This window comes from Canis lupus, chromosome X (assembly GCF_003254725.2).
Source record: "Canis lupus dingo isolate Sandy chromosome X, ASM325472v2, whole genome shotgun sequence".
Classification (NCBI taxonomy): domain Eukaryota; kingdom Metazoa; phylum Chordata; class Mammalia; order Carnivora; family Canidae; genus Canis; species Canis lupus.
In genome coordinates this window covers 101,700,266-101,727,828 of record NC_064281.1, presented here as the reverse complement: position 1 = coordinate 101,727,828, position 27,563 = coordinate 101,700,266, and the positions used below count along the sequence as shown (strand labels likewise).

The 27,563-nt window shown below is 50.2% G+C and overlaps 2 protein-coding genes across 5 annotated transcripts in view; one reads left to right on the top strand and one right to left on the bottom strand.

Annotated features, from left to right (window-relative positions):
- The window catches only part of ELF4 (E74 like ETS transcription factor 4), a 48,817-nt gene that overhangs the window by 10,151 nt on the left and 11,103 nt on the right, over positions 1-27,563 (top strand). For 3 of the 4 annotated variants that reach the window (XM_025431369.3, XM_025431366.3, XM_025431368.3), the window contains exon 2: positions 24,904-25,185. In XM_025431369.3, coding sequence (XP_025287154.1) covers positions 25,114-25,185 — 72 coding nt within the window. In that variant the 5' untranslated portion in view covers positions 24,904-25,113. Of the gene's footprint in view, positions 1-20,426; positions 20,555-24,903; positions 25,186-27,563 lie in introns of those variants that run through there. The other variant, XM_049107434.1, reaches the window with a different exon arrangement.
- LOC112649215 (40S ribosomal protein S11-like) lies at positions 13,221-13,771 on the bottom strand. Its single transcript, XM_035712038.2, is given in 2 exon segments — positions 13,221-13,435; positions 13,438-13,771. Coding segments are annotated over 2 exon segments (471 nt in total). The 3' UTR covers positions 13,221-13,298.

Genomic DNA, 27,563 nt, shown 5'->3' with positions numbered 1-27,563 from the left:
GTTGGTTACACAGGGTTTTACCGGTTAGAAGGCGCTTTCTCAACCATTGATTCAGTGGACCCAGAGCCTAGTGGGGGTGCTGTCTTGAGTTAAGTGAAAGGCTTCACTATCTTGGAGGACTGGTTATCCTGACCGATGTGGGGAAGAGGCTGCCTTGCATGTGGTAGTTTCTGGAGCTGGGTTCTGTTCAAACTCCAGGATGTTTTTTCGGGGGGTGTTGAGCAGGCTCCACGTTGCCACCCTCACCCAGCCTCTAACTGTGAGCCGAAGGAGTGGCTTGTTTGCAACTATGTCTGGCATTCCTCCCACTGCTCCACTGTTTGCTCGTGGTTGCTCAGGAGCTGGCGCCCACCCCAGGACAAGGTGGGGGCCTACAATCCACTCTCCCCCTGCCAAATGCTAAGTGGTAGCACGGTGGCTTCTGTCTTCTCTGTCCCATGTTGGGATCTAAAAATGAAGGTGCTGTGGTCTGTCATTCATACGCCTGATTGATAGACTATCCAAAATGCCCATAGTCTGCAAAATTCAGGGCTTTTGTCTCTGAAGAGGCCCAGCCAGGCACAGGCTGAGGGGATTGCTTGCCCAGGGAAATCCTGGCTCCTCAGCTTGGCCTTGGGCCTTGCCACTCCTCACCCCCAGCCCCAACTTCCATGCCTAGAGCCAGACTATCTGGGTCTAAAAACCAGTTTTGTTATTTACTAGCAATGTGACCTCAGTCTATTGTATGCCTTGGTTTACCCATCTGTCAGATGAGCCCTACCTCATAAGATTGCTGCAAAGATCAAATATATCGAGAAACATAAGCTGCTTATTAGAACAGTGTATGGCACATAGTGAGCAGGGACCAGCACTATAGTATTATCTAATACAGTGTCTAAAACTCAGATTCCACTCAGCAAACATTTGTGGAGAGCCAGTCCCCGTGGCAGGCATGGGTGAAGTGGCAATGAGGAAATATGGTGGTGAAGAAGACTCCACATGCCTTCCAGGATTGTGTATAGCTTCTGCTGTAGGCCAGAGTTGGGGTGCAGGGCGTGGGAGGGAGCCAGGGACAGTGGCAAGGTCATATATAAATAACCATAATTCAAAGCCAGGCTGGAATACTTGAGCTAGTGTGGGGAACCAGGCATCCTAGGTCTCCTTGCCTGGGGACCCTGGCTGGGTCTTGGTCTGGTTGTACCCTCTGAACTGCTTTGGGAATTGGATGAATGATGGGGAGATGGAGACCTGCTTTCTTCATGGGCTGCAGGTGGCATGATTTGTTGGGTTCCAGGGCAGGATGCACATTTACTTAGCGCCATCCCCAAACACCCCTCTAGCCCTCTGCCATACCCCCACCACCTCCCGGAGGTCCTCTGCTGAGCTGGGAAGGGCTTCAGGCAGCCTTCTCTCCTCAAGCTTGGGCCTGACCCTAGCCTGGGCTTGGTTATCTCTCCAGGATTTCTAAACTGCAAAGAGGTTTCTGGCTTCACTGCCGATTTATTCCCTTTGTGGTTTTCAGACTGAAAACTAGTTCTGCAGGGGAGGAAGAAAACTCATCCGAAGTACCCAGAATCCCATGGGCACTTTCCTAGAGGTCAGGGGCTTTTCTCATCAACACCAACCTGCCTGCAAACCTCTGGCCGCTGAGCCACGGATGGCCGGTAATAGTGGCTGCGCCAGTAATGCCCTATAGCTCCCGCCCCAGTGCTGGTTGCCAAGGAACTGCTGGTCGGGGTGCTCATGAGGGTTCTGACCTCACAGGCGCTGTTGAGTTTCAATTCAACAGCCATTTATTAACACCTACTGTGTGCCCAACCTGTGCTAGGCCTGGTGGAGGGGCTGAGCCAAGGAGGTGCTGGGGAAAGATGACTAAGATGCTGAAACAATCAGAGGCGAGGACGGGCAGCCAGGTCAGTGGCTGGTCAGGTGCTAATTGTGCTCCTCCAAGCAGGGGCCAGAGGCGGCCAGGGCTCTGAGGTCGGCATCTGGAGGAGGGAGGGAAGGCTTTGTGAGGGCCTAGGCAAGCTAGACCTTGGGGGTGGGGCGCGGGGGAGATTTGGCTGGGCCAAAAAGGGAGAAAAGAGGCCTTTCTCTGTCTTCCCTGGCCACAGACTGACCTTCGAAGGCTGGATAATTGTTTGGCAAATGCGTGTCACATAAAAGACCATGTCAGCGAGCGTGGGTGGCTCAGGGCAGACCCCCGATCTCCACTCCAGGAGATAGAAAGTGGCCGGCCCAGACCCCAGACGGGGAGCCGGGGGAGCCTGGCGGGTATTGATAAGACACAAAGGGTAGGCAGGCTTCCCTGCCACCCAAGCTGAGGGGATTTGATTTCGAGCTGCCCCCCACAACACACACACACACACACACACACACACACACACACACACACACACGGACCCTGGGAAAGGTGGGTGGAGAGAGAGGAAGAGAGGTAGAAGGCACCAAAGGGACAGGAAAACTGACACACCAGTGGTGTTTGCAGCAGGCATGAGCTGGCCAGGTCCCACCATTCCCTAGGGTGTTGGGATTTCTCTGGAAGCCAGGAGGCTTAGGTGGAGGACAGAGATTTTCATTTTCTCAGCCAGCTGGGAACCCAAGAGTCTAGAGAGTCCCACATGTTTCTACCAAGACCACCCTGGCAAGGGCAAGGGATAGCTATACATTTCTTCTGCTGCTTTTGTGTCTCCCATGGCTGACTGTACAGGGGAACTTGGCTCTTTCTGGGTTTAACTGGAGCAAAACACTCAGACACACACATATCCTCCCCTCCCCCACATCACTTTTCCTCTCCCACTGCCCTCTTTCCCTGCCCCCTCCCCAGCACATTGCAACACCACTGGGACACACCAGAGAGTGCCCTGGCTTCTTGGCTGGGGAATCATGTCCTAAGGTGAGCTTTTTAGCAGAGACTTCAGCCTTCCATCGGAGAAGGAGGTTCAGGGAAAGGTGTTTCACGCAAGAGGGTCTGCAAGGCAAAGTGCTGGAACATTTCTCAAACCAACGAGAAGAAAGGTTAAGCAGCTTACCCGGGTTGAGCAAGCTATGCCTTAGATTCCCACCTTCTTGGAGGACCATTTTATTGTCCCAAAACTGGTACTTCCTGCTTCTTAGGCCAGCTGCCCTTCCTGAAGCTTCCTTTCCTCTTCCAGTCTAACCTAATATCTTCCAGAGAAGTGCGTTGTCTAGAAGTGGGGAAGAGCACAGTCTCTCTATATTAATATTCCAGACCTACGCTTAGTGACTGTGTGAGCGTGGGCTGGTCTCTTAAGCACCCTGGGTCTAAGTGCCCACCCTCCAGGGTCACGATAAGGATTAAATGAGATAGTGCAGGGTCAGCGCTCAGCACGGTGCCTGGCACATAGCTACTGCCCCCCAGGTGTTAGCTGTTATTATTCCTGTGGCTGTTGCTGCTGTCACTTCCCTTCGCACACCCTTGGCTTTGCTAACTCCAGGGATCATTTGGCAGGGCCTGCCATATTCATTCTCCAAACTGTGAGGGAGACTGTCCATCTCTTTCCGCTAACCCTTTGTTAAAGTCTGCTGTCACACAGGAGTAGGAGGGGATGTGTGTGTGTGTGTGTGTGTGTGTGTGTAATAGTTTTTTTGAGTGGCAGGCAGTGGTGCTGTGAAGACCAAAAATCAAGTTCTTTTTTAAAAAAAAAAGTATTTTAAAAGATTTATTATTTATTTATTTATTTATTTATTTATTCATTCATGAGAGACACAGACTGAGAGAGAGAGGCAGAGACATAGGCAGAGGAAGAAGCAGGTTCCTCGCAGGGAGCCCAATGCGGGACTCAATCCTGGATCCCAGGATCACGACCTGAGCCACCTGAGCCGAAGGCAGATGCCCAACCGCTGAGCCACCCAGGCGTCCCCAAAAATCAAGTCCTTAATGTCTTTATTAACATTGCCATCTTTATCTCTTGGCCACTCTCATCTTGAGTATCACCTGCTGCAGGAATAGGGAGAAGTTAGTTCCTTTGAGAGAAGGCCTCCTGTTGCACCGCTGGCAAGAATTTAACAACCATAGTCTGTTGTTATTACCCTGCTGGGTGTTGAATTCTGGGAGCCAACTGACCAACCACTCCTCACTTTCTCCCTCCTTTCACTAGAATTAGATGATGCATCCATTCTGGGCCAGTGCCCAGAGGTCTCGGGTTGGAGCTGGGGTACTGCGTTTGCTTAGTAGAGCTCCCAGGGCCTGGGCACCATCCCCACTCCAGAAGCCTCCCAGAAGATTCCTTGGAGGTTCCATCTGCTATCAGATGGATTTTGTGTTTGCCCAGGATAAAATGGATCACCCATGGACCACCTGGGAGCCACTTCACTCAGTCCCTTGGTCTCCGTACCTCAGGTTAGAACTACTAGGCCTTGGGGGGATGGGAGAGTGGGCAATTAGTCTTAACCTCCCCAAAGTCCCGATGACCTGATAGCAAGGAGGTACTTAGACATAGATTTAGGAGATAATCTGCCTTTTTTCCCATAATGCCCCCAGAGGATAAAAGAGGCTGGTTCAGCTCTGCTGATTCTGTGAGAATCCATGCACAGAAAACCCCTATCTCATTACATTCAGTGACCACTTTCTTGGTGCCACGCTGATCCAAAACAACAACAACAACAACAACAACAACAACAAACCACCACAGCAGGCCCAGCCCCCTGCTCTGAAGAATCTAAACCCAGTTCTAGAGCTGTAGTAATACACGTGCACTTAGCCTCATAGTGGGCTATTTGCATATTGTAATATGGTTGCCATTGTAATGATAATTAGCACCTCTATCACCATACCTAATTATCCTTTCTTTTTTTTTTTTTAATTTATTTATGATAGTCACAGAGAGAGAGAGAGAGAGAGAGGCAGAGACACAGGCAGAGGGAGAAGCAGGCTCCATGCACCGGGAACCTGATGTGGGATTCGATCCCGGGTCTCCAGGATCGCGCCCTGGGCCAAAGGCAGGCGCCAAACCGCTGCGCCACCCAGGGTTCCCTTAATTATCCTTTCTTTTTCATGATTAAAGAGCAATGCAAGACTGTGTGGGATTAAGAGACTCTAGTCCCTTAGCAAGTTTGATGATGATATATTTTTATCTATATTCACTATACTGTTTATTAGAGTTCTAGGGCTTATTTACTACTCATTGTAATAGTTTGCATTTTCTAGGTTCTTCTATAATGGAGTCATATACCATGTACTCTCTTTTTGTATGGCTTCTTTCATTTGGCGTGTTTAAGATCTGTCCATGTTGTTACATACATCCATATTTCATTCCTTTTTATTGCTAAGTAGCATTCCATTGTATGGAGATGCCATACGTTGTTTATTCATAGTGGATGGACATTTGGTGGCTTTCTCTCCCCATGTTTGGCCATTACAAACAAAGCTGTTATGAATATCCGAGTACAAATCTTTCCAGAGCTCTTAGATGTCCTTTTCTCTTGGTTAAATACCTGGGAATGGAATGGCTGAATCATACAAGGGTTGTAGGTTCAGCTTTTTAAGAAACTGTCAAACTGTTTTTCCAAAGTGGTTGTACTATTTGACGTTCTCACCAGTCGTGTGTGTGCCTTCCAGTTGCTCCACGTCATCACCAGCACTTGGTGAGTCTTTTTAATTTGAGCTCTCCTAATGGGTGTGCAGTGGTATCTCATTGTGGTTTTAGTTTGTACTTCCCTAATTATGTACTTACTTGTCACCAATATATAGTCTTTGGTGAGATATCTGTTTAAATCTTTTGCCCATTTTAATATTGATTTGTTTAGGGGTGCCTGGATGGCTCAGTAGTTGAGCATCTGCCTTTGTGATCCCAGGGGTCCTGGCATCAGGTCCCACATCGGGCTCCCCGCATGGAGTCTGCTTCTCCCTCTGCCTATGTCTCTGCCTTCGGCTCAGGTTGTGATCCTAGGGTCCTGGGACTGAGTCCTGCATCAGGCTCCTCAGGAGGAACCTGCTTCTCCCTCTGCCTATGTCTCTGCCTCTCTCTCTGTGTCTCTCATGAAAGAATAAATATAATCTAAAGATTGATTATATTTATTTATTCATGAGAGACACAGAGAGAAAGAGGCAGAGACACAGGCAGAGGGAGAAGCAGGCTCCACTCAGGGAGCCCGATGTGGGATTCCATTCCTGGTCTCCAGGATCACACCCTGGGCTGAAGGCAGATGCTAAACCGCTGAGTCACCCAGGGATCCCAATAAATATAATATTTAAAAGTAAATAAGTAAAATAAAATAAAATTGATTTGTTTTTCTTGTTGAGTTTTGAGAATTCTTTATATATTCTGGATACAAGACCTTTATCAGATGATACGTGCTTGGTAAAGGTTTTCTCTGAGTCTGTGGCTTGCCTTTTCATTCTCTTCATAGTATCTTTTGAAGAGCAGAGGTTTTATTTTTTAATTTATTTTAAAGATTTTATTTATTTATTCATGAGAGACACACAGAGAGAGGCAGAGACATAGGCAGAGGGAAAAGCAGGTTCCTCCTGAGGAGCCTGATGCAGGACTCAGTCCCAGGACCCTAGGATCACAACCTGAGCTGAAGGCAGATGGTCAACCACTGAGCCACCCAGGCGCCCCAGAGCAGAAGGTGTTAATATCATTGAAGTCTAACTAATCAATTTTTACTTTTATGGATCATGCTTTTGGTGAGATCTCTAAGAACTCTTTCCTAGCCCTAGGTCACTACTACCTTCCTTATCTTAGGTTTTCTTTTATAATTTTTATAGTTTTAGGCTTTACATTTTGGTCCTTGATCCATTTTAATTCTTCTATATATCAAGAGGTATGAATTCACATTCATTTTTTTTGTTTTTACATATGGATATCCAATTATTCCAGTACCATTTGTTGGAAAAGCTATTGTTAGGCTACTGGAGTTGTCCTTATAAATGTGGGCTTATTTCTGGACTCTATATTCTGTTCTTTTTTAAAGATTTTATTTATTTATTTGCGAGAGAGAGTGAGCAAGAGAGAGAGCACAGGAGCAGGGGCAGAAGGAGAAGCAGACTCTCCTGCTGAGCAGGGAACCTGACATGGGGCTCCATCCTAGCACTCTGGGATCATGACCTGAATTGAAAGCAAATGCTTAACTGACTGAGCCACCCAGGTGCCCCTGTTCTTTTGGTTTTTTAAGATTTTATTTACTTATTCACTTGAGAGAGAGAGAGAGAGAGAGAGAGAGCAGGAGTGGGGGGTGGAGGAGCAAAGGGAGAGGGAGAAGCAGGCTCTAATCCCAGGACTCTGGGATCGTGACCTGAGTAGAAAGCAGACACTTGACAGACTGAGCCACCCAGGTGCCCCTCTATATTCTGTTCTGCTGATCAGTCTGTTTATCTTTCCGCCAATGCCAATTTTTTTGATTACTGTAACTTTATAATCACTTTTGAAATCAGGTGGTGCTAGCCCTCCAACTTTGTTCTTTTTCAAAGTTGTTTTTGCCTATTTTAATTCTTTCACAATTCCATATGAATTTTAGAATGAAATTGTCAATATCATTTTCTTTTAATACTCAAATTTATCCTATTTACAGTAATTGTTATAACATATGCTTGGCTGTGCTTTTGTGATCTTATTTTATAATCATGGGTGACCCTGACGTAATTGTCGTTTTAGAAGATGGTTAATCTTTTCATTGATGTTCTTCAGCTAAAAAGTTCCATAAGTTTACAGACTTACGTATTTAAAAAAATATTTTATTTGTTTTATTCATGAGAGACACAGGCAGAGGGAGAAGCCGGCTCCCTTCAGGGAGCCTAACACAGGACTTGATCCCAGGACCCCGGGATCATGACCCAAGCCAAAAGCAGATGCTCAACCACTGAGCCACCCACGCGTCCCTACAGACTTATGTACTTGCAAAATAGGACCATTTATTATTTGCCCTTCATTTATAAACCATGTTTGGTGACTGGGTCCATGATTATCTGCTCTATTGGTCATTTTATAGACGTCAATCATATCCCTTTCCAACCTTTTCTGTCTAGATGACATAAGGCCTCTTTTTTAAAAAGCTTATCTTTGTATAATTACCCTGACACTCCATTCTTTTTTCTTTAAAGATTTTTTTTTCCAGAAAGAGAGCATGCAAGCAGAGCAGGGTGTAGAGGGAATGAGAATCCCAAGCAGACTCCCCACTGAGCATGTGGTTGGTCACAGAGCTTGATCATGACCCTAGCTAAAATCAAAAGTCAGAACTCCTAACCAACTGAGCCACCCAGGCACCCAACCCTGTTCTTCTGAATCATTTTAAGTCTTAGACCTGATCCAGAATCATGAAATCTTTCCGGAGAGTTCAGTGATCAAATCAGCACCTAATATTCCCACGGTGGAAATGCTGTGGTTTTGTACAAAGAGAGATGACTTTATTGATCATCAACCACCTTCTCAATGCAGCTTGGAATAAATGACACTAGCTGGTATGTGTTTCCTCAAACAGAGACAGGGAGCAAGCGAGGATAAGTAATGTTTGTGGCTGGGGACCTTTGTCCCCCAACTTTATCCCTATCCTTGCTCTTAGATTGTAGCTCTCAGATCTGTCAGTACCTGGGGTCCCTATTCTAGAGATCTCACTTGGACAGATACTTTATGTGAACTTAATTCATGAATGCCGAGACCTGTCTGTGCTAGAATCAGGAGAAGAAGAGCTAGGCCTTGGTCCCATGGATCTGCCTGCCTGTTGGGGAAACAAGATACATACATGAAATAAAGAGCAATTCAAGCCTGTGTGGCATTAAGAGATCATTTGGTCGAATTTGGGTTATGAGTGTTTAGAAAAGGGTGCTCCATAGGTGTGCACTCTACTTATCAGGGTGCAACCAGCTCTGTGGTTTTGGGGAACTTGGTTGGGACCTTGCTGGATGGGCATTATTTGATTAACCAAAACAGAGCAGCAAGGGCATGGCAGGCCTGAGAAACTCCGTGAATGAGCCTGGAATGTTCCCTCAGGGGACCATGAGGAGACCACTGGGCTTCAAGCCCAGGCTTGAGTTGAGAAATCATGGGAAACAAGGCTGAGTAGGTAGGGTGGGGTCAGACTGTGAAGGACCTTTGGAAACCAAGCAGATGAGTTTGGACTGTAAATCTCTGCCGAGTACAGCTGGTAAGGCCACAGCCATAGATCTCAATGTGTGCCCTGGGGTAGGAGTTGGTGCCAGCTCAAAGGCTGAGGAAGGAGCTAAGCAGAGGCAGGGTCAGGACTGGAAGTTCATCTTCCTCACACCCAGTTGAGTGGGCCTTCTGCTGCATCAGGTCTGGTTGTTAGCTTTTCGAAGCCTTTCACATCTGCTCCATGCAGCTTCCTAACAGGGACCTCAGGCATGGGGAGTGGGTGGTGAAGGCCATATCACTCCATAGCTAATGGTGTGAGGGGAGGCAGAACCACTGAAAAATACCCACCTGGCTCGCCTGCCTACTGGCCTGCCCTACTCTTGCCCCAGAGTCATTCTTTAGGCTAAGGCAAGGTAGCTCCAGATGGCCTTTTTCAATGAAAATGTGTCAAGGAGGGAGGTGACATGACACATTAACCTAATATCACCCATAAACATATTAACACCAAATGGTTTGTGCTTTTTCAGAGTGGTGGGAAAGTCATTCCTGGGGAGAGGGGATGGTGGCCTATGGAGTCCCAACTGCTACTTGGGTCAGTCAGAAGAGCTCAGGAGCATGAAGTGTATAGTGGAGAGGAGGGCAGGAGGCCCAAGGCTGGGAGAGCCATGTGACTTGGCTTGCCTGTGGTTATAGGGCCCATTAATGACAAAATTGCCTTAGCAGAGTTTTTCCAAACTTTCCCACCTAAGTGTCCCCAACTATTGAATTATCTCCTAGAGGCCTAGAAGGACACAGTCTCAGACATTTCTTTGAAGTATGGCGTTTTATTATTTTTTTTAATTTATTTTATTTTATTTATTTGTGATAGGCACACAGTGAGAGAGAGAGAGAGGCAGAGACATAGGCAGAGGGAGAAGCAGGCTCCATGCACTGGGAGCCCGACGTGGGACTCGATCCCGGGTCTCCAGGATCGCGCCCTGGGCCAAAGGCAGGAGCCAAACCGCTGCGCCACCCAGGGATCCCCCAGTATGGCGTTTTATTATAAGTGTGAATGTTGCGCAGCCTATTGTCTAAATATATTTTAATTGATTTATCAGCAAACAACATGGAAGCTCCTGAAAGATGCCCTGGGTTTGGAGTGCGGCTTTGACTCCTGCTGTGTCACTTGGTCAGCTTTTAGCAAGCAGGCCCTGTCCCTCTGAGACCTGCTTATGGACAGGTCAGAACTTACACTTTCAGTATCTTTGCCCAAAGTGCTGAAAGACATGTCCGTCACCTGCAACGTGTTCATTTGCCTGCTGTCCTTATCCCAGTCCCCCTCCTTGGTTCAAACTTTTTTGTTGGAAAAATCTAAGCTCTTATGTTCCCCGGAGAAAATCATTGGACTTGCTCAGTGGTTAGCTCTGGCCTTATCCCAGCCTTTGGTGGGTGAGTGGATCCTAGGATGGGATGGAGACTGGGGGCTCCTGAGACTCCGAAGTGGGTATGGATTGGCTGAGGCTGTGCCCACAGATTCCCCTAGCCTTCCGTCCTCCACCATGCTCAGCCTGTGGCCCCTCATTCTGTCCCACCTTTAGCATGGAGTGTTTACAGTACTCTCAGATAGAAAAAAGAAAACCTGCCTGTATGTTCTCAGAGCCTAGCATCGCCCCTGCTCATCTTTTGGTGGCTGAGAATAGAAGAGCCGGCAAGGCTTCCAGGCCAAAGTAATCCTCAGTGACCCAAGCACCTCATTCCTGTTCTCATAGCCTGCAGATAGAGATAATGACAACATACAAAGACTGCATGCCCTCCTCCAGCTTGGGCAAAGTGGATTAAGTGCCGTGAATATTCAGGTTTCACTCTGGCAGACAGTAAGCCTTCATCCACACCCCCTGACTGCTAGAGGTGCAAGGGGGTTCCAGACACGAGTGCCTCTAGTGATGAAACCACAGCAGGTAGGGCCCTGGGCAGGCTGTCTGGGCTGGGTGGGGCGGGGCAGCCTGGCTGGGCGAGGCCCAGATTCCCCAGGCTGATAAGATGGCCTGTAAACACCCAGCAAGGGGAGGGGGCAGAGGGCAGGCCACCAGATGGCAGGAGAAGGGGGGAACCGGAGCCCAGGCCTAGTGGCAGGAAGTGGGGCTTGATGTGGAAATATCCTGTCCAGCAGGGGCTAGAGCTGTGGCCCTCAGCAATCACTCCCTCTACCAAGGAGGTGAGCTCAGCACGAGGTGGGGCTGCTGGGGCACTAAGCCAAGAACCCTGCTCCCCACATCTCCAGAGGACATGATCAGTGGGTCTCTATTATGGGTTTTTCTACCACCTAACGCTGCTGGGGGGGGTCGGGGAATCAGAACCAAGCTCCCCACCACCACCACACCCCCTGCCACCACGGAGAAACCCAGCAGTGGAATTGTCTGAGAGAATCTGACTCTCACACTCTCACAGAAAAGTCCCGGTCATCACTATCAGTGAGGCGCATCAATTGGAACACCTAATTGTGTCCAGGACCTCCTGCAGCCCTTGGAGAAGAAGCACATATTTGACACGCCATTCTGTTGCATCTTGTAGTACTTTATAATTAGAACCTCTGAGGGTCAGAGCTCGCAGAGCCTTTCACAAGGAAGCATCAGATTCATTTGCTTTACTTTAAAGATGGGCACACGGGGATCCAGAGAGGGGCAGAGACTTGATGATGCCCGTGGCAGACCTAAATTAAAGCCCCTGGTCTACAGCATTTTCCACTGCCTACCCTGTTGCTTGAGGCCCAGCCACCAGCCCTCATGCCTGCAGCCGGCCTGCTTTGCACACTCGCTGAACCTCAGCATTTATCCTTGCTTAGGGTTGTGGGGAGGCTGACAGAAGGAAAGATCCTCAAAATCAGAAATCAGAAGTCTGGAGTCTGGCCTGAACTGCTCTGTCAACTTGCACATGGCCTTGAGTGAGTTGCTGCCTCTCTCTGGGCCTCATCATTTGTTTGCTGGTTCTAAATAACATTTTAATTAGGGGCACCTGGGTGGCTCAGTGGGTTAAGCCTCTGACTCTTGATTTTGGCTCAGATCATGATCTCAGGGTTGTGAGTTCAAGCCCCACATTGGGCTCTGTGCTGGGCATGGAGCCTGCTTAAGATTCTTTCTCTTTCCTCTGCCCTTCCCCACCCCCAGCTCTCTCTTTCAAAATAAAAAAATAATAAATAACAGTTTAATTAGATTTAGTTCATTGCCATATAATTCAATTATATAATCTAAGTATACAATTCAATGGCTTCAGTATATTCACAGAATTTTACTTCCATCACCACAATCCATTATAGAATATTGTCATCACCCCATAAGGAGACTCTCTACCCAATAGCAATCACTCTCCATTTTCTGCCAACCCCTGGGCCTCAGTTATGGAGAGATATTTGCTGTAGATGTATTCTGGGGAGAAAACCCCAGCAATATTGATTACGCAGATGGGGTAGCCCAGTTTACCGGGAACTTAGATAGAAAGAGAACCTACCTTGAGAAGAATAGGGTGGGCCTGGTGATAAGTCCCTGACCATGGGCCTGCTTGCCATCTATGAGGTGCTCAGGGCTGACTTTCCATAAATATTTGAATAAACATGTTAATCAACACCCCGAGATAAGAACCTAGACTTATGTGTAAGCTGAGAGCAAGTGTATATTTATGGGGCAGGGCCATGACATGGCCACTCCAGGTCTGGATCCAGGAATTCTCTGGAAACAGTAGGCCCCTTGAGGTACAGGAATAGAGTCAGCGTCCTTCATCATCAGAGCTGAAAGCCTCCTACTCCACTTACCCTTCCCCTATAGCTGGCCACAGGGGCTCAACTTGTCACCATTTTGGTGAAGACTTGGCCCAGAAAGTTAGGATTCACTTATTAGATGGAACTTTGGTTGAGGTTGGGAAGCTTTTGTTGAGGGGGCATCACAGAGGTTCTGGGCCTTCAAAGTTGTGTGTTGTGAGCAAGTCCTGGCCTAGGGATCTGAGCAAATGGTCACCAGCATGGGACAGTGGGAAAGGCACAGACTTTGAGATAAAGGGCACACAGCCTGTGTTTGAGTTCTGCCTCCATTCATTTTCTTTCTTTCTTTCTTTCTTTCTTTCTTTCTTTCTTTCTTTCTTTCTTTCTTTCTTTCTTTCCTTCTTTCTTTCTTTCTTTCTTTCCTTCTTTCTTTCTTTTTTTCGTTTTCTTTCTTTCTCTTTCTTTCTTTCTTTTTTTTTTTTTTGGACTAGGAAAATAATTTAGGTTTGTTTGGAGATATGGGCAGCTGCCGAGTCTCAGAAATTCTGGAGTTGTTTTTTGGTGCTGGCAGCATTGCTGGCCTTAAGCACGTAGAAGAGCACAGTCTTGCTCAAGGGCTGGCACTCACCCACTGTGACCATGTCACTAATCTAGAGGTCCCTGAAACAGGGGACAGGTGTACAGACATGTTCTTATGGCATCTCTTGAAGCGGTTGTACTTTCGGATGTAATGGGAGCAGTCTTGGTGGAGGACACTGGTCCTCTGCATCTTCATCTCCGTCATCATGCCAGACAGAATCCGCCCTCCCATGGAGACATTGCTAGTAAAGGGGCATTTCCTGCCAGTAGAAGTGCCCTCAGTGGCCTCGCTGTGTGTCTTGAAGCCCAGAGTGATGATTTTGTAATATCGCGGGAGTGTCCTCTTGCCAGTTTCTCCAAGAAGGACCCTCTTATCTTGAAAGACCGTCAGCTGCCTTCGGTAGGTGCACTGTGTCCCAATGGCCACCATCTTCCCCGCCACCTTGCCGGGCAGTGTGACTTTGGTCATGTTACCTAATCCTTTCGTAGCCTCACTTCTGCTGTTTTTAAAATGGAACTATTGAAATGGGATAATTATCAATAGAGATTTCACTAAAAATGAAGTTCAGAGGGCAAAGCAGTTGGAAATAAACCGCAGTTCAAACCCCAGCTCTGCCACTGACTAGCTACTTTGTAAGGATTTTGTAGAATTAAAGAAGATAGTCTCGGTGAAGTGCTTGGCACCACACGAGCTCCACAGCTCATCCCCAATAAATGTAAATCCCTGCCACCTTCCCTGTGCTTCACCCAGTCACCCTGTAATTTTTGCCATTTGGCCCCTTTCCCCAGATGCAGAGGGGACAACTTGAAGTGATATCAGAGGGCACACAAGAAAATCTTACCCACATTTAAACAATACCCAAACCCCTCTGTTCTTCCCCCAGCAGGCCCATGGCAAGGCCACAGTGGCCACACCCGCCATCCCAGGCCCAGCACCAGCTCAGATCAGTGCCAACCCTGCAAGCACTTGCCCCAAGCTGGCACTGATCTCAAGTGCTTCCACCCCCTCCACCCAGTCTAGATGCTCTTTCCAAACACGTGCCACCAGCTTTGAGTCGGGCTTGTAACCAAACCCTGGCTCTGGGTTTGCACTGCAGATGTAAGGAGGGGCTGGCAAAAGCCCAGATGCACATCCAGATGTTGTCTCCAAGGCTTCCTTGGCATCCCCCATACCAGCTGTGAAACAGTATATACTCCAAAATGCAAGGGTGGAGACGCAGGCTTATGTGGCGCCCTATCACTGGGGCACTGGGTCCTGTTTGCCCTGGTCGGGGGTCATGTAGGGAGAGAGGACAGGGAAAAGAGAGACTCTGTTCTCTTGACAGGAGGACTGGCTGGGCAGAGCTAAGTCACAAGAGGATGACTTCTCAGAACTGAGAGAGGTATCAAGACCATCTTCCCATCCATTTTTGTTGGCTCACTCAGTACCATTATGTCTAGGGGGTCCCTTTAACTTCTCTTACTGCTGCTTGGAGCTCAAGGAACAATATTACCACAGGGGGACCAAAGAGATTGTGTCTATCTACTACTGGGCCCCTGTCCCCAGCATCAAGGCTTTTAGAACCATTATCATGTACTTGTAACCTGTTCTCAGGAGGACTGGCAGCTAGGCAGAGGGCCAGGGCCTCGGGCTTCTACTGCTCCTCTGACCCATTGCCAAGGGAAGGCCTGGCAGATCTGGTTGCATGCCTGCAGATCCCTCACGGGCACATAGCCCCAGTGCTAAGAGCTCCACCTTGCAAGGGCAACTGGGAGGTATTTACAAGTGGAAGTCACCACACCAAATCAGTAGCAGCTATGGAATGTGATCGCTTCCTGTTCCATCACCCAGAAAATGCCGCTACCCTTGACCCACATGTACTATAATACTTTGTTCTCCATTGTTGTCTCTGGCCATTGGTACTGGGAACAAAAGTATGCAAAACTGTGAAGTGGCATCGATTTCACTGTCACCTGCCCCTCCCAGTTAACCATTGTTGTTAGCCTGCTTTCCCTGGGCTCTTGCTTCAGCCCACCCCTACATCCTAAGCCACTGAGGGCTGGTCCTCAGCCCAGGTGGACATTGACCTGAGCACAGAGTCCAGTCTTGCAACCAATCCTGAAAGGCCAGGCTCATTCTGTGCCCGCTCCCTCAAGACGACAGCTAGGCAAGGTGATAAACCCACTTCTCAACCACTAGCAGGAGAGGGTTTGCCCAGACACCCTCCCGGTCCCCACGCCCGGCCCAAGCGGGCGGGCAGGCAATGGAACTGCTGGGGCGTCCCCTTGTATAGACAGCTGTCTCCTAGGCCTTCCTGCTAGGGATCCTCCCCCCATCCCCCGCAGGGCCCCTCCTCCCCTCTCTGCACTCTCTGACCTGTGTGGGGCAGGGGCGGGGCAGGAGGGCCTGCAGGCCCTGGAGGGGAAACTACTGAAACCCCTGGGACAGGAAGTGGCAGAGAGGGGCTGTTTCCTCTGGCAGAGCAGGGGTGCAGTGAGAGCTGGCCTTCTCTCTTGCTTGACTGCCTGTCTGCCGTGGGCTGGGGAGGCTGGGGAGAGCCACACACCCTTCTTCCCCTGGCTCCGCCCCCACCAAAAATGGATGCTCCTGGCCCACCCGATCGGAGGGGTGGGGGGCTCCCAGAGGAAGCCATCTCCATTTTGACGGGAGAGGACTTCACAGAGAAGGGCAGACAGGTCAGATAGAAGGGAAAGGTGGGGTGGGGCAGGTGGGTATGGGGTGAATCCCCCCCCACACACACGCACACGCAGTGGTAGCGGAAAACCACAATTGGGCAGGGGAACCTTCTGTAAGCTCTTATTCAGAGAGAAGATGATCAGGACTATGCTCAAAACTGCATGAGTTGGACATGCAACAGATGGCTGACTCTGTAGGTCTAGGAAGGGACTTAGACCATCCAGCCCAAAACCCCTCACTGGGCAGTGGAGGAAACTGAGGCCCACGAAGCAGAAGCAACTTGCTCAAGGTCACACCGTGGGCTGAGCAGAGGCCAGGATTTTCTTTCTGATGAAAATCTGCCGAGTTTGTATTTGGTGTTCTACACCTCCTTCCTGGCGCCTCTGAGGGCTCTGTGACATTCTTCTCAGAAATGAACTTAATCAATCTATTCACCCTGGGGGGTGGTGGTGGTGAAGCCTTTAGTCCAGGAGCCAGTACACTTTTCCTGCCAATGGATAGTAAATATTTTAGGCTTTATGGCCCCTACGAACTCTGTCACAACAACTCAACTTATAATGCAAAAGCAGCCACAGACAATATGTAAAGGATGAGCATGCTGCATCCCAATAAAACTTTATTTATGGACACTGAAATTTGAACTTCGAATAATTCTCATGTGGCATGAAATATTATTCATCTGTTTATTTCTTTCCTAATCGTTAAAAAATGTCAAAGCCATTCTTAGCTGATGGGCCATCCCAAACAGACGGTGGGCTAGATTTGGCATAACAGGTCGTAGTTTGCCAATCAGTACTTTAGTCTAAGATGTTTAAAGTGTTGGGAGGGCAGGGGGAGAATATACTTGGTGGGGAGGAAGCAGGTAAGGCTGTGAAAAGGGGGCTATATTTGCTTCAGATCTTGCATACTGGGTGGGAATTGGAGCTGCAGAAATTTGAGGAAGGGCACAGCAGGCCTAAGGCATGGTGTGAGCAAAGGCATGGAGGTGGGGGAGTTGCTGCAAAAGTTAAATGTGTTCTGCACAGTGCAGCCTCATTGCTATTGCCAGCCCTGGGTCTTTGGCTGCTGTCTGTTCTCACCAGAGGAAAGGGTTGGCTTTATTGAGGATGCCGAGAGACAATGAGGAGGGGAAGAAGAAAGATCACCTGGGAGTCATAGCGACTGGTTGTGTGACCTTGGACAAGTCATTTATCCTCCCTCAGGGGTTTGGTGTCTGCAGTTGGATGATAGGATGGGTAGATGCCATGATCTTTCAGGTCCCTTTTAACTTTGATACCCTGGAACTCTGAGTCAGGAAGAGGCTTTGAGCAGTGGGGGTGGAGTGGGGGAGGAGGAACCCCAAGAGTTCATGGTGACATCAGAGCTGAAGCTGCCCTCCCTGTCTGCCTGTATCCTAATAGGCTGTCTTTCTACCTCTGCTTCCACCCTCCCCTCTGTGCAAGCAACATTGGACTACCCTTTGCTTTTGCTGGCCTGGGAAGCAGCCGGGTCCCAAGGGTAGGTGGGTGGGGTAGGGTACTGGGCATTTGGAAGGGGCATTTGGAAGGGGCACCCGAGCAAGCAGAGAACCCAGCCCAGCCCCTGCCATCTGAAGGAGTCCCAGAGCTGAGCAAGGAGCCTCCGCATCAGTTTCTAGGACACGGGCTGGCACGGGCCTTGACAAAGAACACTGTCCCTTCAATCAAAGTTATCTGACTTAATATCCTGTTGGTGCCGAGTCACAGATTACCCCAGCTTCTAAAAAACCAACTAATGAATTTAATTAAGTCTCTGGTCAATGTTTCTATTATCCCCCTCCCCCCACCAATGGAAGCAAGCAGGCCTTCCTGGGGGCAGGGGTGAGGTGTGTGCCATTTGAGGCCACCTTTCATTCATCACATGCTACTTTCTACCACAGTATTGTATCTGGGTTCCCAGCCTCACGGGGCCAGGCCTGCTCCTTTGGCCACTGAAGGCCTGTAGAGATCCTTCCTGCCTATGGGGTGTGTGCATCTGCGTGCGCGTAAGTGTGTGTGTGTGGGTGGGTGTGTGTGTAGCAAAATGACTCTCCAGGTCCTCTTTTTTCACCTGGGTTTTTCAAGATAATCCCAACTTCAGAATGTCCAAGGTGAGTTTATCTTCTTGCCATCTTTCCCGCCCCGATCACTTCTTATTTTTTAACATTGTTTACAATAAGAACAAGCTCCACATCTTGGGGGCCCTATCACTACTCTATTGCCCTACACTCTGTCATTTTATTTCTTCAGGGTGGCTCTGGGCTTCACCTCCTGGGTTCCAGCTGCCTCATCACCAGGTCTCCTTCCATCTACTCCACCCCTACACTCAGACTGAACGGATCTGCCTAAAGAACTGCTTGCCTTAGGCCGCTCCCTTGCTCAAGAATCTCCAGGAACTCTCAGTAGCTGTCTATGTTAAGTTCAAGTTCCACCAACTGGTGGATCTTGGGCCTATGCACTTATCCCTCTGATTTCCCAGACCTCCCAGCAAGTCTGTCTTCCCCATAGCCAGGCTGGTTTCCTCTCTGTTCCATGAGGTTTGTGGTTGTCGGTTATGTCCTCCCTCACCTTCGGCTCACCCCATCATCTCCATGTCGCTGTCTTCCCGTCTGTCTAGGTAAAGATATACTGAATATTTGATGAGTGACTGTAGCCAAAACGACACAAATCAGATTAGGAAATTGAAAAAACATGTTTGGGACATAACAAAGGGTTTTCACCTACATTAACTCACTGGCCTTGCACGACAACCCTGTGAGCTAGGAAGGATGTCCCCATTTCACAGAGGCAAAAGGTGACCTAGCCAAACCTCAAGGCAAGGCTAGATCTTCTCACTGGGAGGCTCATGCCCTTATGGTCTGCAGGGACTTCTGGGGTCCCCTCCTAGACTGTACTGGCAGCCCACAGTACTGGGTTTCGGTAGCTGCTCTGGACTAGGTTTTGCTTTCTTTCCTGTAATGTGTTCTCCTTGCAATTGGCTTGTCCTTCACTTCCCAGAAGAGCCTAGTGACCCCTTGGTGGGTCCCTGGAGCGGTAGAGATAAAGATGTGGAGGCCGCAGGCACCTCCAGGGGGTGCTCTTTTGGCTTTCTCAGACAAGGCCCCTGGGAGTCAGGACGCCTGGAGAAATAGGTTCGCTTTGTCAGTAACCCTTCCCCCCCTGACCCTCCTCCCGTACTGGGGCTTCTGTAGAGCTCTTCTTGCCACATAACCACAACCCCAAGGGCTGGGGCGGGGTGAAGGTGGTGAGGACAGCAGACTGGGAACACCTCTTTGACCAAAGCAGCCTGCCTCTCCCCGCGGGGGGGCCCCCAACCCCCTCGAGGAGCCAGCCCCTTCAAAGTCAACAACTGGAAGCCTCCAGCCCTGCCCTGTCTATGTTCTGGAGCCAACAGGGGACTTCCGGGGGCTTCACGGGGTGGGGGGGCCAAGCCCCCTTTGCTCTCCGGGAGGTCACCTGAAACTCATCTTATGGATGACTGATTTTTAATTTCCAAAGTGCTTTCCCACCACCATCTTCATTCACCCGAGACTCCCCAGTGAGCATCTGCTAAAGCTGGCTTACCCTCAGCCCTCCCCCACAGTAAGGGTGACAGAAACCACAACCCAGAAAGATGGCCGACTTTTCCAGGGTCTCACATCTGCTTGGGATACATCATTCCTCCTCCCTGGGACGGGGCAGCGCACACCGTGGGGTGAGCTTATGAGACTCCTGGAGAAAGGGGAGACCCGTCACCTCCTGCGGCCCTAATGGTCCCTCCACTGGGAGAGCTCAGGGCCTGGGAAGGTAGAGGCTAGGCTAGAACTATGAAAAGGCAAAGAAAGGGCAATTGGAGATGAGCTCTGGACCTCCCTCGCCATTGGAGTTGTGGCAAACTCTACACTGGAAGCAGGCAGTGACCCAGGGCCAAGGAAGGAAACTGGGTTTCTTGTAAATAAGCAAAGAGAAACCCCAACCAACAGAGCTTGCAAAACCTTTATTTTTTTCCTCCCTCTTCCTGATTTCTCTCAAATGGAGGGGGTGGTGAAAAGAAAGGGATAGAGGAGAAGGAGCTGACCAAATAGTTGTGGCTGGGGCCCCTTTGTTGGACATTTGCTCAAGGAGGAGGGCTCTGCTTGCTGATGGGAGTCAAGGCTGTGGGGGAGTCCCATGGACGGATTACTTCTGCTCAGACCATGACTACAGACTGGACCCCTGACTCTGGCCCTCTGGTTCTTAAATACACACCACTGGTCACGTGGTGCCGCATGCAAATTTGCTTCTGGATGACTATTAGCCAGAGGAGGGGCTGTTTTTAAGTGGAGGGTACAGCTGTTCCTGGGGTAGTTTCCATTTTGTTTGTGGTTGTGGGGGAGGGGCGTTGAGAGAGTGGGAAATGGCATGAAGGAAATTGTCACTTCCTTTCCAGAGAATTCCAGAAAGGTTTCATGGAGTCCTGGGTATTTCGGGAGTGAAGGCTGGCTCTGAGAGGATGAGGAACCGGAGAAGGAGAACTCTGCTTTGTGGCCTGGCTGACCATCTGGCTCCCATGTTTCCTGGCGTGCGTGAAAATGCCACGGGTGTTACCAGCAATTTTGTGAGAGCCATTGGCTCAGCTGAACAGCTGTAGATTTAAAGTAGCTCCACAGAGCCTGTGGATGTGGCTTTCACATAGGGGCTGCTTCCTGTATACAGAGGAGGCCCGCAGGGGTGGGCGCTGGACACCGCTTGACTCGCTCCAGTGACAACCTCAGAAAGGGTCTGTACGTCTGAAGGGGGCCCAGCTGTGATGACGCAGGAGCAGCCCAAACCACTTCTATTTAGCGCTTTTGGTTTTGAAATGCACTCAGAACCACAGTGAGCCAAAGGTGTGCATTCACAGGCTGGGGATGCAGGCGCCCTCGCTTGCTTGCTCCCTCCTGTGGCACTCATTCGCTCACACATGGTGTCCGGGGCCATATGCTCTCCAGACGCTTTGCTTTCTGTGCAAGTAGGACAGGCCCTGGGAGCAAGGGATCCTACAGTGGCCTCCAGGGGAGTGAAGGGAGTAGAGCTCTTGCCACCCTGGGAGCAGGCTCTGCCTGGAGCCAGCTGTGATCTGTACAATGATGGGGCGGGTGGGGAGCTTCCCAAGCGCGTCTAGCCAAGTATCTGTGTGTACCCACCTAGTGCCCCACTCCCCATCGTGTCTCAGTGTCTGTAAGGACAGCAGGGAGGAGTGCCCCTGGTGTGGGCCTCTCTGGCCTCCAGCAGGGCGGGCCTTCTGGGGTGGTGGTTTTTTTGGTTTCAGGTTCCTGGGAGAGGGAGGTTATTTTGAGGGACTGGGGAGGGGGTGGTTCACTCCTCTGCTGGGGAGAGTGAGTGAACATGCAAATGAGCCTCTCCCCACCTCTCACTTTCAAATCCTCAAACATCTGAGGGGGGAGGGGAGAAACTTTCTGGACTGGAAGGTTCCGTGGTGGGGCTGGGATGGGAGTTTTCTTAGCCTTGGCCGAAAAGTAGGACGGCTACTTCCTCCCCCCACAACCCCTTCACCTTCCTAGCTGTAGGCTGGAGCTCCAGACAACCAGGATCAGCCTTGGGTGCTGAGTGCAGCAGCCTCACAATGCCCCCCAACCCTGGGTCAGCAGAACCTGCACCAACCAAGTCCTGAATTTAGATACTTAGACATTTAGACACTTAAAGAATGCAATTGGATTAGTCTCTTCCTTTATTTCAAACCTCTCTACATCAATGGCCAAGGATTCCATCCAATATTCTGTGGGGCTGCCTTCCTTCTCCCACCACCTCCATATACTGCGGCTGGCATTTTCTTCCCAGGAAGCATAGGACTTTGAATTTTCGGTAGCTGGGGTGGAGGGGGGTGCTAGCGGTGGCAGCCCATTCCAGCCCTGTTTGCCACAGCCTGCTGGAGCCAGCATTAGCCCAGGCTCTTCATTCTTATTCTGGAGAAGGCAGGCCTGGAGGAGGAACCCACAAGCAAGCTTGTGGCGCTGCTGGTCCAACCAGGGCAGCCCTCTGACACACAGAGGCCCTCAGGCACACATCCCCACACTGGGGACACACCAGCACACCCTGCACACAAGTACATCTGTGGTGTGCTTGCACACCCACAGTGAGAGCTCCCATTGTAAATTACAGTGCAAAAATACACAGATGTAACTAACATGCACAGAGCACACATTTCTCTCTCTCTCTCTCATAAGCCTGAGTACACAACACCCACCCCACAACCAATGTATACATGGATATATTTTTTTAGGGAGGGGGAGGGAGGAGAGGCAGAGAGAGAGAGAGAGAGAGAGACTCTCAAGCAGACTCCCCACAGAGCCAGACTCACAGAGCTCTATCTCACAGCCCACAGCCTTGAGATAGTGACCTGAGCGGACATCAAGAGTCAGACACTTAGGGCATCTGGGTGGCTCAGTGTTTGAGCTTCTGCCTTTGGCTCAGGTCATGATCTCAGGGTCCAGGGATTGAGTCCTGCATCAAGTTCCCCACGGGGAACCCTGCTTCTCCCTCTGCCTGTCTCTTTCTCTCTCATGAATAAATAAATAAAATCTTAAAAAAAAGTCAGACACTTAACTGACTGAGCCACCCAGGCGCCCCACGTGGAAATACTTCTTGCCCAGAAAATACACCTCACCGGTACTGACCAACCAATATCATTCATTAGTTCGTTCGTTTGTTCATTCATGTGTTTGTTCTGCAAAAATAAATTGAGTGTCTGCTACAGGCAGCACAGTGTGAGGTGCTCCTGTTTCACTGATGACCAGCACAGTTGTCCCTGCCCTCCAGGAAGCCACTGCCTAATGGGGGAGGTCGGGAAGGTGCACGGAAGGGAGGTCGTAGGCAGAGAGCACCAGTGAACTCGCAAACGTGAGGTGCTGATCTGTGAAGAGAAGCCTTAAGAGATGAGCAAACCTGGAGGGAAGGGCTGCGGCAGAATGACCTTGTGTGTGGGGGGGTAGACACTGGAGTTTCGTGTTTAGACAAAGTGGGATTAGGTGAAAGTGATCCCTTTCATTTGATTAGTATGAGAATGCTTCCTGGGGGCAGACAGCCGGCCTGAGGGAGGGCGGGGAGCTGCGGAATGCGGGGCCTCGGGGCGCTGGGGCTAGCAGAGACAGACCTTCCAAGCATAAATGGTCCTGGGAGGCTTCTCCAGCGGGTCACAGGAGACCGGGTCACCGGCAGGCCCCGGTGGGGGTGGGGTGGGGTGGGGTGGGGGTAGGGGGGACTCAGGCCCCGACTGTAGACCGTATTTTCCCCAGGGCCTCCTCTTCGTCCTAGCAGGGCTGTCTCCTTCTGCCCAAGGGAAACTCAGACCTGACAGGTTGAGTTGGGTGACAGTCTTGAAGTTTTGTGTTCAGGGTGGGTGGAAAGGTGTGGGGGTGAGCGGGGGGGGGGGGGTGAGCGGGCGGAGCCAGCCCTGTGGGCTAACGGAAAGGAAGTGGGAGAGGCCTGGGTGTCTCCTGTGGGGGGAGCGGTCATCACAGAGGTCACCCGTGGTCCTCCTCCCTTTCCTCCCCTTTGCCCCTCTCTGCAGTTCCTCCTTTCTTTCGGGGCCAGGAGAAGGGTTGGCCACCCTGGCACCGGTAAAGGTGTTGTCAGAGAGATAGGAGTCAGATGTGTTGCTCCTACTGTGGGCCGTGGACCCAGTTCCTCAGGCATTGGTGGCTGAACCAGGCCATTCGCAGACCCACTGCATGGAGGCAGCATGAGGATACCATCAAAAACAAGCCCAAGGACCGAAGCTGTGGTACCTGGACGGGGCGAGGTCTGAGTGTTCAGGAGTAGAGGAGCAGAGTGGGCTGGTGGGAGGGACACACACGGGGGAGGGAGGCGTGGGTGTGACCACGCAGCAAACACAGGAAACAATTGGAGGCCTGGTGTCGAGTGAGTGAGCACCTGAGGTGCAGACTGGGAGTACCAGAGGCTTTGGGGCCAGTTGGGGCCTGGAGAGGCATGTGGGCTGCAGCACACAGGTTTCCTGGAAAGGGAGGGGGGCCAGAGCCAGCCCTGGAGGATAGAGAAGATTCTGGGGGCCCCTCCCCAAGCTGGGGCTCTCCTCTCAAGTTCCCAGGGTGACAGTTCAGTCTTGAAACTGAAAGCAAAGCTGAACCAAGAGCGTGAACCCACACAAGGCACAGAAGCCACCCTCTCCTGCGGTTAGCAAGGGTGCCAGGCAGCGATAAGGGCTAAGGGCACAGAGCCTTAGGCCCACCTGTCCCTCCAGCTCAGGGCTGTCTGGGGGCATGGCCAATTCCGAGAGTCCCCTCCTCAGGAGCAGAGTCAGATCAGCACTGGTCCTGGCGACAACCTCCCCCCCCCCCGCCCCCCACATGGTGAGATATTTCTTCCTCTATAGACTCTGTCCCTCAGAGCTAACTGGCCTCCAGTTCCAAGGTAGACTGAGCCAGGCAGAGTCTGGAAGCGCACCTGGTCCACCCATGTATCCCTAACCCACACCCATTTACACAAGATTCTTTCTAAGCCAAGGAAATCTTATGGATTCTTCATGCTGCTGTCCCATCTATAGGGACGTATGGGGTGCCCTGATTTCCCCAGTGGCCACACCCTGGGGATTAATCTTCAGGGTGGAGAGAGCCTAGAGTCCCTCTGTCACCTCCAGAGGAGGCAGGAGAGAAGGAAGGGAGGGCCAGCTCAGGGGCAGATGCTGGTGACAGGCTTCCACTTCCCACTGGACGCAGCTCAATTCACTTCCTCTTTTTCCCTTTTTTTTTTTTTAACCTGCTTCCTTTCTTCTTCCCCTTTCTTCTCCCATCCCTCCCAGGCTAGATGGCAGTCTGCCCCCGGGCAGTGGGGTCCCTGTAGTTGGCTAGCTGTCCTGGGAACAAATCTCAAGGAAGGTGACTTGCTCATTGCCCATCTCTCCCTTCTCCTTAGGTCACTCCTGCGGTTTGCCCAGCCCAGCATGCAGCCTTGAACCTGGCCTAGGCCACCACCTACTCCAGCTCTCCACACCCCCTATTTTACTGTGGCTCGGGTATAGGCTCTAAGCTCCAAGGTACCTGAGCAGCATTTCTTCGTCAAGGATACCCCCTGCAGCTCCAGAGGGCCCTGCGAATCCTGCTGTCATCTCTCTGAGGAGACAGCATGGCTATTACCTTGCAGCCCAGTGACCTGATCTTTGAGTTTGCAAGCAACGGGATGGATGATATCCACCAGGTATGGCCCCAGAGAACAGTCACCAAGCCAGCTGTGCAGCTATTAAACACAGCAGCCGAGCTGTCGGGCAGGCAGCAATGTGGGCTGAATGCACCGGTGCACATGGACCCTCACGTGCATGTCCATCCCCTTCCCCTCACCTGTAATGTCACAGTGAGAAAGCTGCTGGGACACCCACATAGCAAGAGTGAGCGCTGCCAGCTGGACCCACAGGGCAAAGACCAACCCCCAGTCCCTTCAGACTCATTTGTCTAGCCTGGTTGATGGGCCCTTCCATAACCATCTTTTCAGCCTCAATCGGAGGATTCAGATCTGGAAATGAGTTTCTTTGGTGGGGGAAAGGTGAAAGAAAAATAGGACAGAATTTCGGCACTTAGGCCCCACCGCTCTGTATCTTGCTATGTGCTGAGGCTAAGAGAGCATGCTTTCCAGGCGCTTGACTGTACCCACTGGATGGTGTCTTGGCACACTCATTGGCCCCTTCAACTCCTCTCCTTCCACAAACTGGAGGCAGCCAGGTATGGTAGAAGGAACAGAAGGCTAAGAGTCAGGAGTCCTGGGTTCTCATCCCAGTTTGGCCACAGAGTCACGTGGGCAAGTCCCATCCCCTACCCTATCTGGCTGATATCTCCCCATCTTCACCAAGAAGAGATCCAGTTGGATTATCTCTAAGGGCATCCCAGCTTAATACTGCCATTCTCTGTGCTAAATCCTTTTGAGGACAGAAAACTTTGTCCTCTCTCTAGCGGCCTACCGAGGGCTGCCCCCTAGCGGGCCTTGAGCGCATTGCATGTTCTGTCCTGGGTCTTCACCTAGAAGCGCTCAGTCTGATCCAACACCTGGGCTATGCCTTCCCTTGTGGAAGGTATCATGGGAAGAAAAGGGAAAGGGAAGAAAAATCTAACCATCTCTGTGTTCTCAATACTGCTAGTCATTTTTTCCTGTTTCTGGTCTGCTTAGCAGCTGTTACTGTGCTTCATGGAGGCTGTTCCCTTCCACATTCACACTTGCCCCTCTGCCCTCAGCCAGCTTCTCCTCCAATTCACAGAGAAGCTCAAAGCCAAGGACACCCTCTGTCTCCCTCCCTTCTTCCTTTTACTGATAAGGAAATAACAAGAACAGTTTCCTTCCCGTGGGCCCAGGAGAAAGAACTGTCCCTCTTCCTTCCAGCAATATCTCCTACCTATACTTCTCTCTTGCCTCCAAGAACTCAACCCAATGGTCACTTCCAACATCTCTCTCATAAGTCCTTAAGACCTTCCAGACCTTTTTCCTCAACCTAGAACATCTCCCCAACCCTGGAAGAAACCCTTCTTTCCTTTCTACCTACCTCCTTCAAAACACTGCCTCCTTAACTCCTTTCTCTTCATCAGTATGGTCTCCACACTCTGTGCTTACATTCTTACCTCCTTTCTCTCCCTTTTCAGGAAACTGTTTGTATTGAAAAATGTGTCATTAATACAGAAGGGTGTATACATATATATATTAAAGAATAATTATAAAACGAACACCCATGCACACACCACCCATGTTAAGAAATAAAGCATTACTAGTATCCCAGAAATCCCTGATACCTAAAACACTCGATGAGAGCCTACTCTACACCGAGCCTGTTCTGTGGGCTTTATGTGCATTGATCTGTTCACACAACCCTATGGGGTTAATATGACCACCCCAATTTTATAAATGAGGAAAGCAATGCACAGCAAGATTAGGTAGCTTGCCCAAGGCCCCACTGCTAGTAAGTAGCAGAGCTTGTTTTCAAGCCCAGGCTGTCTGGCTCTAGATTAGGACAAATCAATGGAATTTTCTGAGACACTAGAAGTGTTCTATATTTGCCCTGTCCAGTTATGGGGCCACTAGTTACAAGAGACTATGGAGCACTTGAACTATGGCTAATGCAGTTGGAGGACTGGACTTTTAATTTTGAAAAATGTTTACATTTACATTTAAATAGTCACCCATGCCTAGTGGGTACCATATTGGGCAGATGGCCCTCAACTCCATGGCCTTCATCACAACACCCCAGTAGTGGTGTAGTAGGACGGCACTCAGTCCAGCCTCTCTGAGATCCATTGTAAAGTGTCCCCTGAAAGTGTTCTAGCCGGGTTGATTGCCCACTGGCCGAACCCAATGGCGGTTTATCAATTTTTATTTTTCTGGATTGTTCAGAAACATTAGGCAGAACTGAGCATTCTCATTCTTTTTTCATGAAAAAAGAATTAACAGCCCCATGAAATAAAATTTGCAAAATACAGAAAATTTGAAAGAAAGGGAAAAAAGTCACCCAAAGTTGCTCCTGATATAATCCTTTCTCTACATAATTTTTAAAGAGTTTGTAGGGTACCTGGGTGGCTCAGTTGGTTAAGCGTGTGCCT